Raw genomic sequence first — 15317 nt, 5'->3', positions numbered from 1 at the left:
CTGCCTTCTCTTTCACTCATCCCCTTCCTTGTCGATTCCTCCTCAGCACCTGCACCTCTAAAGCTCGGGTTCATTAGCCACTGAGCCACGATGGGAACTCCTTTCTTCGAAACCCTTAGATGGCTCCATACACCATTGAGAGCCAAACCCAAGGTCCTCCTGATGAGCAGTAGGTCCCTGCTGACCTGCCCACCTCACCCCACATACCTCCCACTGTCACCCTGTTACTCCACCCCCTATCATGCTCCTGCCCTACTGGTGACCAGGGGTGTCCTCAAACACCCCACACCTGATGGATGTCCACTGCGGCCTTTGCAGGGGCTGCTCCTCCTGGACCCGTCACCTCCATGGACACGTGCCTTGCTGCCTCTCTTTACGTAGGTCTCTGCTCAACGATTGTCAGAGAGGCTTTCCCAACCACTTGATATCAAACAGCCATCCCCAATCTCTTCCTTCTGATTAAAAGCATGCCTTGGACCCCCCTCAAGTGGTAGATGGAAGTGCAGACTGATCTGGCTAATTCCCAGGCACCCCAAAACTATGAAACACAATGGAAGTCTAGGGCCAAGTTTTCCACCACAAGCACTGCAGGGGTTCTTAGGGGAGGTCCAGGCTCAGATGACAAGACACATCATTTCAAAAGAATATCTCAAAAAATGGAGAGATATCATATGTACATGGGAAAAATACAGTATTAAAAAGATAGAAAATGAGAGTATGACTTTGGGTATATTGCTGGAACCCCTCAATCTCTCTTTGGCTAAAGCCTAGAACTATCTTCTTTCCATTGCAAGTAGAATATACTCTTTTTTCCTAATTTTGAGTTGGGTTCTGTCATTTGCAGCCAAAATTAATAAATATGTGGAGGAGTTACTGTCATGGCTCAGGGGTATCTGACTAGTATCCATGGGGATGCGGGTTCGATCCCAGGCCTCGCTCAGTGGGTTGGGGAACCAGCATTGCCATGAGCTATGGTGTAGGTCACAGATGCGGCTTGGATCCTGCATTGCTGTGGCGTAGGCCAGTGGCTACAGCTCTGATTGGATCCCTAGCCTGGGAACCTTCATATGTCGTGGGTGTGGCCCCCCAAAAAAGGTACAAAATTTCTTTCTGGGGTCCAGGGGCCATTGTTTTAGAAATTTAATAATAGCAGGTGAGTGTTTTAAAACATGGGAAAAAAAGGATCACACCTGGGTAGTTCTTTTTTTCGGATCACCCCTGAACCATGCGGAAGTTCAGGGCCAGGGTTAAAACCCAAGCCACAGCAACAACCTGAGCTGTTGCACTGACAATGACGGATCCTTAAACCACTGTGCCACGGGGGAATTCTTGGATAGTTTTATTTATTTATTTATTTATTTTATTTTTCATCTTTCTAACGCCACATCTGGAGCCTGTGGAGGTTCCCAGGCTAGAGGTCTAATCGGAGCTGTAGCTGTCGGCCTACACCACAGCCACAGCAACGAAGGATCTGAGCCACATCTGTGACCTACACCACGGCTCATGGCACTATTGGATCCTTAACCCACTGAGCGAGGCTGGGGATCAAACCTGTGTCCTCATGGATGCTAGTCAGATTCATTTCCGATGAGCCATGATGGGAACTCCTTTTATTTTTGAAGTCTGGCATGGATGCTTTTATTTTATGCAGTGCCCCTTAACATTATGTTTAACTATTTTTAATAATTAAAGCTTTACTAATTAAGGTTCAAAAAGTAACAGTGGGAAGGATTAGTGTCATACAAACATAATGAGTTGAATATACGATATTGCCAGGCTAGGGGAGCTGATTAGGGTCCTTCCAAAGTCAAGGATCAGTGCTGGAGGACAGAGGCCCAGTGGTGACAGCCACCTTCTCTTGACTGGGGTAATGGTTCTACCTTTCCCCCAACTCATCAACCTGAGTACTTAAAATACTATGTATATTTTCTTTTCTTTTTTTTTAGGGCCACACCTGCAGCATATGGAAGTTCCCAGGCTGTGGATGGAATCAGAGCTGCAGCTGCTGGCTTACACCACAGCTACAGCAATGTGGGATCTAAGCCGCATCTGGGACCTACACCACAGTTCACGGCAACGGATCCTTAACCCACTGAGCAAGGCCAGGGATGGAACCCAAATCCTCGTGGATACTAGTCAGGTTTGCTACTGCTGAGTCACGACAGGATCTCCTATGCACATTTTATGTGACATAAATTCTACCTCGATTTAAAAATATATCACCATTGGCTCAGCAGAAATGAATCTGACTCGCATCCATGAGGATACAGACTTGATCCCTGGCCTCACTCAGTGGGTTAAGGATCCAGCGTTGCTGTGAGCTGTGGTGTAGGTCGTAGATGTGGCTTGGATCTGGTGTTGCTGTGGCTGTGGTGTAGGCTGGCGGCTCCAGCTCCGATTTGACCCCTGCCTGGGAACCTCCATATGCTGCAGGTGCTCCCTAAAAAGATATATATACCACTGTTGAATGACAGTGTGAGGGCTTCTTGAGTAATTAAAAGGTAGAAAGAGAGTCTTGGGCAGAAGCATGTTAAACAGGTGAGAGGACCAATTTCTTCCAGGCTCCCTGGGAGCTAATGTTGGGGCTAAAGGTCTAAATGCTGCAGTTGCAGCCAAGAAGGGGCAGTGGCAGACAGATGTGCAGATAGAGGGGACTGAGTCTGGGGCAGGGGCTGGAGCAGCTCCTGCTGAGTTGCTTTCGCCTGAGACATACAGAAGTTCCTGGGCCAGGGATCAAACCCAAGCCAAGCCATGACAGTGCTGGATTCTTAACCACTAGGCCATCCGGGAACTCCTCCCCACTGGATTCGGGTGTCCACGTCTCCGGCGTGGCTGGTAAAGAAGGAACTCTGCAAAGTCATGGAGGAACTCCTCGGCCTTAGTCATGAGACCAGCCCAGAATCAGCTGCAGACTGAGTCCCCCAAAGCAGTCAGTGGCTTTTCTGCTCCCTTATCACGATTCCCACTGACAGCTGAACAGCACTTATGAGCACATGGACTCAAGAGCACATACAAGGATTCCAACTCCAGACAAAGTGCAAAGAGCCTCAGAGTCTAAACAAGGGGTCCTCCAAGTGGGTCCTGGTGATTGAGGTCCCCTGGGCTGCAACTGGATAAAAAGCTTGTGGAATGGAAACGACTGTCCCCTGAGCCTGATGTTTTCTTCCCACTTTCTTGATGAAGGCAACGACCCAGGACTTCTACCCCTTGTAAAGTCCGTTAGAGGCTGTGGGCTGATAAATGGTTTGCAGATTGTCTATTTCAAGCAGCACTGCTATCTTTTTTTTTTTTTTTGGCTTTCTAGGGCTGCATCTGAGGCATATATTTTTAAGTTCCCAGGCTAGGGGTCGAATCGGAGCTGTAGCTGCCTGCCTACATCACAGCTATAACAATGCAGGATCCAAGCCGTGTCTGCAACCTACACCACAGTTCATGGCAATAGATCCTTAACCCACTGAGGGAGGCCAGGGATCGAACCCACATCCTCATGGATCCTAGTTGAGTTCGTTAACTGCTGAGCCACAAAGGGAACTCCCTGCTATCATTTCTTGAAACTTTTTGAAGACACAGAAAAGAACAGAATATTTATTTAGAAATGACTGACTGAGCCCCTTGGTATGTGCTAGATGCTGAACAGCAGCAGAGGAGACAGGAAAGTGGCCGTTCACGGTATCCACCCTTCCTGCAAGGCTTCTACTTAAGTGAAGCTATCACAGAGAGATCCTTACCAATCTGAAGGATTGGCTTAACATCAAATTCATGGTGTCATATTTGGGGGAAGACAAAATTGCTAACATCCTTTTCAGAATGTGTCGGTTCTGTTGTAGGATGTTGGGCATTTAAATGTCCCTCTTCCTGAGATCTGAGATGCAACGAAGCTGCATGGATGAGATGCCTCGTTTGGCTCATGATCTCATTCTCCCCTTTCCCCCTTTGAGCAGAATCATCATCCCTCTATGCCAAGTCAAGCTTCAGCTTTATAACTGCGCTGGGAAAAGGACGATTTGATACTGAGAAGAACAGACTGGTTTGGGAGTCTAAGCATCAGAGAATGTGTAAGACACTCCAAATAGGACTCCAGTTTCTATGAAGACAGGGAGAAGGTTATACAGACCTGGAAGGGTCAAGAAAGCAGGCTGATGGGAAGGACTCTCTGAAGGTGTTCTCACGGGTTGAGAGCCCAATGAGAATGAGATACCCAGATGTGACCTGACCACAGCAGAACACGGGTGGACCCGTGCTACCTCAAGTACTGACAGTTCACGTTCATAAGTGTCCCCGATGTTGGGACCAGCCATCTTGGCTGTCACATAAAGAACTTATTGTTGGAGTTCCCCTTGTGGCTCAGTGGTTAACGAATCCAACCAGGAATCATGAGGTTGCGGGTTCCATCCCTGGCCTCGCTCAGTGGGTTAAGGATCCGGTGTTGCCGTGAGCTGTGGTGTAGGTTGCAGACGTGGCTCGGATCCTGAGTTGCTGTGGCTGTGGTGTAGGCCAGTGGCTACAGCTCCGATAAGTCCCCTAGCCTGAGAACCTCCATATGCTGCAGGTATGGCCCTAGAAAAGGCAAAAAAAAAAAAAAGAACTTATTGTCAACCAAAATCTCTAGGTCTCTTTCCCATGAACTGTGGTTAAATGGGGTTTTCCCAACTCTGACATTATACACTGATTATTTTTCTTCTAAAGACAAGACTTTATCAAATTCCACCTTGTTGCTTTCCAACCACTGCTCCACATGCTCCTTTGCCTCCATGCTCTTGTTATCTCTTTCTCCACATTCTTTCTCTCTGATCTCTTCACTCTCTCTGCCCCATCCTCATCCCTCTCTTTTTTCTATCATCAAATATATTTATAACCCCTTCTCCAAAAATCTGACCACCCTATCACCCATATCTCCCAGGTCATCTAATGAAATGCCAATTGGGACCATGTCCAGGACAAAGCCGGAACCAGAGATTTTATCATCTCACACCTGGGTAACCATCCCTTTAGTGACTTCTCTGATGGGAATCAATTTTCCAGACCAATCCTCCACACTCTTACAGAGTGATCTTTCTAAAGTACATCACCAATGCTTTAAAATCCTTCTGACCCTTCCACTGTCCACATGGAGAAGGCACACCTTGTCAACAGGTGTTCCATGCTTGGTCCTCCCCTGGCTTTCCACCTCATCCCGTTCATCTCGTCCCATCTCCTCCCCTCCTTTCTAGATACCATTGGACATCTGGGCCTTTTTGCCCAAAGCAGCCTCCCTTCCATGACAGAAAAACTCACCACATCCTTAAGGACTTGGGTCAAGGCTGACCACTTACCCAAGGAACAAGAATGAATATCACCTTGGTATTCCCATGGCAACCGACCTTGGCTTCTATAACCTTATTTACTTTCTGTGCTATAGTTATTTCCCACACTTTAAAAAAAATATGCCCACCCAGGAGCACAGTGCCTGGCACAATATAATTTTCTTGAATGACTAGCTCAACTACCTCACAGGTGAAATGCTACCTGAAGTACTGACAGTTCACGTTCATGACTGGACTGGCCATCTTGGCTGTCACATAAAGAATTTATTCTCAGAGTTCCCCTTGTGGCTCAGTGGTTAACCAATCCAACTAGGAACCATGAGGTTGCAGGTTCGATCCCTGGCCTTGCTCAGTGGGTTAAGGATCAAGACCTTTAAGGTGTGGGTAGATGGAAAGATGCCTACTGAGTTTGGGTCCTCCTGGTCTGTGCGTTTTCATTTTGTTTATGAGGATGAGACTTTTAAATACCTTCTGTAAATCCACCTAAGCCGTTTCTGTAACACCCCTGATCTTCTTTGCTAAAGTTTCTAACCTTCAAAGGGCAAAACCGGCACACTCTCTTTTCCACTCTGATGGAAAATAGAACTGACATAACTAACAAGAGCAGCGTGTCATGGAAAGAACTCGGATGGACTCAGAGACCTTGAATGACCGGATGGATGATGGATCATGGACTCAGCTATATGGCCTTAATCCAGTTACGTAGGTTCTTTAATCTTTAGGGATTTTTTTTTTCCATGTATAAAATAGATTTTTAAACTCAGTAATCTCCAGGGTTACTTCCCGTTCGAAGAGTTTAAGATTAAAATTCTTAAACATAAAATATCTATTTTGTGGGGTCCTGGAGCAAGCCATCTTTCCATGGAGTGGAGGTTACTTCTCCTGGGAAAGGGCTATAGGGTTACTATGGATGAGATGGTGACCTTGAATGTAACAGAACTTTTTTTTCCTTTTTTTTTTCCTTTAGGGGGCCACACCCACAGCATATAGAAGTTCCCAGGCTTCAGGTCAAATCAGAGCTATAGCTACTGGCCTACCCCATAGCCACAGCAACTCAGGATCAGAGCCATGTCTGTGACCTACACCACAGCTCATGGCAATGCTGGATCCTTAACCCACTGAGCGAGGCCAGGAATCAAACCCTTGTCTTAATGGTGACTAGTCAGGTTCATTACCACTGAGCCACAATGGGAACTCCCCAGAACTTTTTTTATGATGTGACAACTGGTTTTCAGAGAATCCTATCACCAGGAAATAGAACTCACCCTAAGTTGTCACAGACAGGAATTGCTCTGGGTTTGTATCCCTAAGTATATAACGAAATGACATGCTTTCACTTCCTATAACCCCCAAGAGTTAACTGACAAAAAAGTGTTTCCTGCCACCAAAATGAAGTCAAATCCAGCAGAGTAAAATTAGTTTCACCCTGTGGGTGTCCAGCTCTAATTATATAACAGCTCCTAATTATAACACATTATTCAGCTTAAGAAGAATGGCTATTAACTTTGGCATCTCATTAAAATTAACAGTTTATTTGCATAAAGTTGCTTGTTTGGGGAAACTGCTAAGGATTGCTTTGTATCTACACCTAGGAGTAGGTTCAAGCACACAGGTACACTCTGGCATTTAAAATCTGGCAGAGGAATTCCCATTGTGGCTCACTGGTAACAAACCCTACTGTATCCATGAAGATGTGAGTTCGATCCCTGGCCTCACTCAGTGGGTTTAGGATCTGGCATTGCTATGAGCTGTGGCCCAGGTTGAAGATGAGGCTTGGATCTGGCGTTGCTGTGGCTGTGATGTAGGCTGGCGATTCAGCCCCTATCCTGGGAAATTCCATATGCTGTGGGTACGGCCCAAAAAACAAAAAAATAAAATAAAAAATCTGGTAGACTTTGGAATTTTTAGGATATCCTAGCTAGTATTTTGGGTGATTTTGTTCAATGATGACATAAATTGATAGGTGCCAGTGAAAAGAGAATAAAATGAAAAAAAAAAAAAAAACAAAAAACAAAACAGCAATGAGTTAACCATAAAACAGCCCAAAGCTAGTAGATCGGGTCAAAGGAGATGCCTGGGGAAACAGGACAGAAGGGTGAAAGCGATCACGTGACAATACAAAAGCAGATATTGTGTTGGGGAAATAACAATTAAAAGAAAAAATTAAAAAAAAAAAAAGACTTCAAAAGCAGATGTTTGAATAGTATGCAGGGGTGTCTTTAGAGAGGCAGATCCTCAGCAATGTGTGTTCCCAGGTCATTCTGACCCAACAGGGAGTGTGTATTAGGACCCTCGCTGCCCAGGTAGGGACAGGAACTGACCCAGGGACGCAGAGGGTCAAGAGGCAGTCACCTCCCTCATCATCTCTCTAATTAGCTAAAACAAGGAGCATGAGGATCTGGAGAGAGATTTTTTCTTTCTTTTTTTTTTTTTCTTGTCTTTTTCTAGGGTCACACCAGTGGCACATGGACGTTCCCAGACCAGGGGTCTAATTGGAGCTGTAGCCTCCAGCCTGCGCCAGAGCCACAGCAACTCGGGATCCGAGCTGTGTCTGGAACCCACACCACAGCTCACAGCAACACCGGATCCTTAACCCACTGAGCGAGGCCAGGGATCAAACCTGCAACCTCATGGTTCCTGGTCGGATTCATTAACCACTGAGCCACTACGGGAACTCCAGGAGAGGGGTGTTTGATGCAAACCTCTCACTAGGAGATTCACAATCCGAAATAAAGGGCAAGACCGAAACATAACCCCGTTTCCTTCCCAGCTGGCGGGAGTCTGCATGTCACAGTGCTGCAGAAGCAGTTCATTCTGGACGGGGCCCTGCTCTGGGAAGCCCTGTCCAAACCATCATTTACCAATGGCAGCTCTCCTCTTCCGGTCAAATATCAGCTTCAACTCTGCATGAAAACCCCATTGTTTTCTGGCCAGGAATCAAGAATGGGACAGTTTGCCAAGTGAGAGGAGAAGTGGTGGGGATCCCAGGAGAGTCGTGAAAAAAAAAAAAAAAAGAGTAACAAAACAAAGTAAAAAAAAAAGGGTTTGCTAAGAGCAGATCACCACCAAGAAATGAGCTGTAATGCTCTTCTTTCCAATTATGTTGGAAGTTATGGTTGATGCCCAGAAAAATGACAGCTGCTGAACTCGGGGTTAGTAAGTTTCTCTAATCACGGAAGTAACCAAGACGGCATGTTTTATTATTTTTATCTATTTTTATTTATTTTTGGTCTTTTTGTTTTTTTAGGGCCGAACTTGCGGCATATGGAATTTCCCAGGCTAGGGGTGGAATTGGAGGTACAGCTACCAGCCTACACTTACAGCTACAGCAACACCAAATCTGAGCCACCTCTGCGACCTACACCACAGCTCATGGCAATATTGGATCCTTAACCCACTGAGTGAGGCCAGGGATCAAACCTGTGTCCTCGAGTTTGTTACTGCTGAGGGGAATGCCCTTTATTTTTAATATTAAGAGATGCACCAAGGAGCAAATTCAACAAGAGCCTTGCATTTAGGATTTCTAATAGAGCTCAGATTTTGAAAAGTCTGAATGATAATATGTAGCCTCCCAGGCCCTTTGAATTTTATTCTAAAATTCACAGTGGCCGAAGTTACGGAGAATGGTTCATAGCTGTAACACATCTCCTCAGAAACACAATTCCTAAAATTCCAAATTTACAGGATTTGGCAGGGTTGGGAACAGTGGTTGGAAGATGTTTTATCCTCCATTACTGATATATATATAGCATATGATATATAACTATATATAGTCTATAATACATAGTAATTATATGAGTATATGATATACAGTATACTAGTATATAATCTATAACTATTATATGTCATATACTATATTATAATACCATATAACACAGTATATATATTTCTCTATAATATACATATTATATATATATATAGTACTATTATGTAATATATTTAATACAGTATGTACTTCTCTGTTACTATGTATATTCTTAAGTTTGCTACAGAATAGTTTTCACCTGAATTCCTGTGCAACTAACAGCATTTCTGAACGAAAGACCTTGTAACTTACATACACATCTTCTTTATCACATAAACTGAACATTAAATAATTCTAAAACTTACTCAGCTAAATACTGCCTTAAAGACTATTCCTGAGATTATAATGCTTAAAAAGAGTAAAGCACAGTATAAGAATTAACGATTACTCTGTGTGTACTTATATTTCTGCATTAGCACAGATGAGAGCCCAGAAGAACTACATCTGGATCCCCTTTGAATTTTTGGGACATCACAGGCTGTCTTTTGATGTGATGTTCATGAGTGATGTCTTCATATTTAATTAATGAAACAAAAACGGCCTCTTTCCCGTGAGCGCAAAATGAAATGATGGAATGGGCATGACTGAACTCCGAGATTAACAGCCCCCAAACCTGGCAGAGCAACATGATGACAAAGTGTAGCAGTGAGAAGAAATATTCCATTTCAGTTAGAACAAATGCACGATCAAACGTGGTATTGTTTTGTTATTTGTAGATACCTTTTTTTTTTTTTTTTGGCATTTCTCAATCGTCTAAACTTTTCTGTCACATATTTCCATGTTAGATGCCATCTTATTTTCACTTGTGGTTACTGGCTCACTGGGGGTTCTTTGGTTACTGTTTTCGTTCACCAATTATTTTTTGTCTTTCTTCTCTTCAAATGGAAGTGAGACAACAGTGACCTTTTGCCACTTAAGTTTCCTGGCTCTAGAGAAAGGACAACTAGCAGAATGTTAATGCATTTAAATCCATCTCCACAGGCTGAACAGCTGGAGTCGTTACAAAATAAATCCTAATGCTATTTCAACGTCATACCTGTCACATTATTTTCCATCCTTTTTAACGTAAATATATCTCAAGTATTTTCCTTATATATGAAATGACTTATGCTTCTTTGCTGGTAAATCATAGACCTGTATGCCTTAAATGGCTTCAAAATAATGAGGCATTGCCTCCTTATAAACTCTTTTATAATTTCTTAGTTCTTTTAAGCCTTTCCTCCATGAAAGTAAGGAACTATGAGGCTAAGGTTAGGCTTACAAAAAAACTTCCAGGTAATAAGCCCCTTTAAATAACCTAGGAATAAACCGGTTCTTAAGATTTTAAGTTATTTATATTTTTGAACACTGAGTTTTTGTTTGTTTGTTTGTTTCCTTTTTTGGCAGGCCAGGGATCAGATCCCAGTCACAGTTGCAACCTAAGCTGAAGCTGTGGCAATGCTGGATCCTTTAACCCACTGTGCCAGGCTGGGGATCGAACCTGCATACTGGCACTGCAGAGACGCTGCCGAACCTGTTACGCCACAGCTGGAACTCCTGAATATTGAGTTTTGTTTGTTTGTTTTGTCTTTTTGCTTTTTCTAGGGCCACTCCCGAGGCATATGGAGGTCCCCAGGCTAGGGGTAGAATCGGAGCTGTAGCCGCCGGCCTACACCACAGCCACAGCAACTCGGGATCAGAGCCACATCTGCAACCTACACCACAGCTCACAGCAACGCCAGATCCTTAACCCACTGAGCTGGCCAGGGATTGAACCTGCAACTTCATGGTTCCTAGTGGGATTCGTTAACCACTGAGCCACGATGGGAACTCCCTGAATATTGAGATTTTTAATTCACACACAACTATTAAGTATCCTATTGTTTTACCTGGAATACACAACAAGGTTTTTTTTGTTTGTTTTTTGTTTGTTTGTTTGTTTGTTTTTTGCTTTTTAGGGCTGCACTTGTGGCACATGGAGGTTCCCAGGCTAGGAGTCCAATTGGGCTACAGCTGCCAGCCTACAACACAGCCATAGCCACACAGGATCCCAGCTGAGTCTGCGACCTACACCACAGCTCATGGCAACGCCAGATCCTTAACCCACTGAGCAAGGCCAGGGATTGAAACCGCAACCTCATGGTTCCTAGTCAGATTCGTTTCCACTGCACCACAAAGGGAACTCTAACAGGGTTTTAATTACTATTACAACTACTTTGAAATCACATTAAGAATTTATTATATGTGGGCTAGATTAGATTAACTTGGACACTAGGATAATAAAGTTTTCACGATACAGCAATCAGAAATTAGATCCCTGGAGTTCCCATCGTGGAGCAGCAGAAACGAATCTATTACCCATGAGTATGCAGGTTTGATCCCTGGCCTCGGTCACATGGTTAAGGATCCAGGGTTGCCATGAGCTTTGGTGTAGGTTGCAGATGTGAGTTGGATCCTGCATTGCTATGGCTGTGGTGTAGGCTGTCAGCTACAGCTCCAATACGACCCCTAGCCTGGGAACCTCCATATGCTGTGGGAGTGACCCAAGAAATGGCAAAAAAAAAAAAAAAAAAGACTAAATAAATAAATAAATAAAATTGCAGTGTGGATGATCAAGAAAGCCGTGCAGGTCTTTGGCTGATAAACTTCAATAACTAAAATAATCTGTTTTAGGCATGTCAATGCCACATGGAGACAAGCATATCTGCTGTTCTGTCCCAATGTGGAATCAACAGGAGTATATTCCCACATCTTTTTTTTTTTTTCTTCCCAGAAGGAATCTGCTTAACCTCAGGTTCTCTTATCTTCTCAGTTCACCTGCAAAACCAATACCTGTTTGAACTTAACGGTAATACATTTAGGAGTCCTCCTAGACAATTATCCCAAACTGTAAAGTAGGATGTTTAAGTAAATTGAATTTTAAAGATGGTTATCACACTTATGAGATTTGAATTTTTTTTTTTTTTTTTTTTTGCGGGCCACACCTTCAGCACATGGAAGTTCCCAGGCTAGGGGCTGAATTAGAGCTACAGCTGCTGGCCTACACCACAGCCACAGCAACGTGGGATCCAAGCCATGTCTGTGACCTGTACCACAGCTCACGGCAACACCGGATCCTTAACCCACTGAGCGAGGCCAGGGATTGAACCTGCATCCTCGTGGATACTAGTCGGATTCACTTCAACTGAGCCAAGACAGGAACTCCAGGTTTGAATATTTAAATGTAACATAAATTTAAGTTAGATATTTAAGTTAAACTTAAATGTAGACATTTAAATTGAGAAACACATTTTTTTTCCTGGCGTCTGACTTTCTGATTTTCCATAGGTTGATCCTATGACACAGTGACTTCTACTGGCTGATCTTTTCAGTAAGGTGCTCTTTATACACAGCTGTTTTCTACGAGATCCATATACTTACATAGTATATGTTACAAGTTATAGTCAGTGTATATTACAGTCACATTTCATATCCTAAACTGAGACCCAGTGGAAATTAGCTAGTCGTGTCCTTCTGTTGTAGCATTTAATTTGATTTAATTAATTAAAAATTTGGGGCCATGCCCACACATGCAGAAATTCCCGGGCCAGGGATCGAACCCACGCCACAGCTGGATCCTTAACTGCCTGGCCACCAGGGAACTCCTGTTTTGTGATTTTAAGTGACAGCAACAAAAACAATAGTCCCAAAGTCTTGGGTATGATTGCAGAAAAACAAAGAAAAAGACAATTATTACAGGCAGATGAGAAACACACTAAGAAGAAAGATCCTGAAGTAAGGCTTCCGAGGAAGTGTGTCCCCACAAATCCCATTCAGCTTTAAAAAAGATCACACCAAGACATATGTAAATTAAAAGGAACCTAAAAGCTTCCGGCTTTGGTAGAACCTGCGTTGATATGGTGGAACCTAAAAAAGTCACAAATCACATTTTTTTCTGCGGTGAGCCCAGACCCAGATCTGGGGCACAGTGGCTCAGAGGGGACGCAGCCAGCCAAGTCAATGCTTACCTGGCTCGAGCCTCGGTGGGGAGGGACAGGTCACCTGTGGAGTGGCTTGGGGAGGCCGGTGGCCCTGGCGACGGGACAGACACACCGTGCATCTGCTTTGGGGACCGCGGTACTTCGCTGGAGAACAGGAAGGATGAGGAGCTCTCCCTGGCGGGCTCTGGACCTCGTCTTTGGTTTTCAACGTTGAGCAGCATCTCTGTGTTGGAAACACTGTCACTCTGGTGGACGGCATAGTCCCTGGACTCGGCCACGCCGGGCCTGAGCCCTGGGACCTCTGTCCTGGAGTAGGCAGAGCCCTGATCTTTGCTTGACTCCGCTGGCCGGTCACCTTTTCCTCCCCTTCTCTCTGCTGCCTCGGGGTCCCTCCTGGACTTGGCGAATCGAGATGGAGAATCCGAGTCTGCCTCAGGCTCCAGGGTCAGCCCGTACTTTTCTGCCAGCTGCCGCCTCCTCTCTGCTTTGTACCTGGCGATTCTTTCAGCTTTGGACTCAAGGCTCTGGGTGTTCATGGTACTGGAACCATAGGGGGGGTCAGCGCGGATGCCCGAGGTTTCCGAGCAGGGTTTGGATTGAGTCGGCTTCTCTGATGAAGAGTCCGAAGTTTCTTCCTCTTCATTGGATCGGCCTACAAGAAGGTCACGTGGGTCACCCATACAGACGTCAGGCACAGACATACACTGACTACACCATGTTCTGTACACGGCAGGTACATCCCACCCCAAGCGTGAAGGACAGCTTCTCACCCAGGTGTGGTTGGCTAAAATGATGTACCTGGGATGCCGGAGAAGTCTGAGGTCTGCAGTGAAATTCACAAAGGCTGGGATGTTGTGGGGGCCCCACAAGTCATGTTGAACATGACCCCAGCTACGGCTTAATCCTGAGACCCCTCGGTCTTGTTACTGCCCCGGATTTATTTAGTTTTCTGCTTTTGAGTTTAACCTGTCCTGGGTGAGGCCACAGGATGAGTTCAAAGTCCTCCAGAAAAGACAACAGATATTCGAACGGCTGTAATTTGACAAGTGATGGATTTGGGGTTCACAGGATCTGAGACTGACCATAATAACAATAGCCCATGTCAATATTGACCAAGTGGCCAATGTGTTTTTTGGTTTGTTTTCTTTTTAGGGCCGCACCTGCAGCACATGGAAGTTCCTGGGCAAGGGTCAAATTGGAGCAGCAGCTGCTGGCCTATGCCACAGCCACAGCCATATCAGATCTGAGCTGCCTCTGTGATCTATGCTTCAGGTTGTGGCAACGCTGGATCCTTAACCCACTGAGCAAGGCCAGGGATCAAACCTGCATCCTCATGGATACTAGTCGGATTCTTAAATGGCTGAGCCACAACAAGAACTCCCCTTGACTTTGTTTTTTTTTTAACAGAAGTGGCTTTTTCCAAGTATACTATGCATGCCCGATGTAGAAAATATCTAGGATGAGGAGTTCCCGCCATGGCTCAGCAGTTAATGAACCTGGCTGGTACCCATGAGGACTCGGGTTCAATCCCTGGCTTTGCTCAGTGGGTTGAGGATCCGGCATTGCCCTGAGCTGTGGTGTGAGTCGCAAAAGCAGCTCGAATCCTGTGTTGCTGTGGCTGTGGTGTAGCCAGCAGCTGTAGCTCTGATTCGACCCCTAGCCTGGGAACTTCCACATACCATAGGTGTGGCCCTAAAAAGACAAAAAAAAAAAAAGTCTACAATGAAAACTTAGGAAGGTTAACCTCCAAATCACCAATAATCACGAATATACAATAATCAGTATAAATACACTGATAATTTGCTAAATTTATATATATATATATTCCCTCTGGTCATTTCTATAAGTGATTTTTTAATATAAAATAATTCATGTTTTATATAATAATGTTCTACATAAAACATTTTCCTACATCTGGAAATCTCATTTTGAAGACATCCCCCTTTTTTTAAGGCTTCATAGTATTCTATCCAATAGCTATTCCAGAATTCACTTAACCCTTCTCATATTTGGGGGCACTTAAGTTATTTGTAACTTTTATTCAGTCTTATTTTCTAATTATTATTACAATAGACAGCTGCATAAAAGTAGAAATGATTTATCAACAGGTATATCATATGAAGACAACTGCTAGCCTGTCAAATTAATTCCTATAAAGTCTGCATTGATTTACACTTGAATCTGCAATATACGCTCTCTCACAAACACTAAGTATTAATTTAAAAAATTTCCTTTAAGAATATGAAGAAT

The 15317-nt window shown here is 44.3% G+C and overlaps 1 protein-coding gene across 6 annotated transcripts in view; it reads right to left on the bottom strand.

Moving 5' to 3' along the window:
- SVIL (supervillin) overlaps positions 1 to 15317 on the bottom strand; it is a 170747-nt gene that overhangs the window by 90109 nt on the left and 65321 nt on the right. For all 6 annotated transcript variants that reach the window (XM_047754684.1, XM_047754685.1, XM_047754687.1 and 3 more), the window contains exon 6: positions 13095 to 13719. In XM_047754684.1, the coding sequence (XP_047610640.1) occupies positions 13095 to 13719 (625 nt within the window). The remainder of the gene's footprint in view (positions 1 to 13094; positions 13720 to 15317) is intronic.

Source organism: Phacochoerus africanus, chromosome 12 (assembly GCF_016906955.1).
Source record: "Phacochoerus africanus isolate WHEZ1 chromosome 12, ROS_Pafr_v1, whole genome shotgun sequence".
Lineage (NCBI taxonomy): Eukaryota > Metazoa > Chordata > Mammalia > Artiodactyla > Suidae > Phacochoerus > Phacochoerus africanus.
This window is presented reverse-complemented; position numbering and strand designations above follow the sequence as displayed.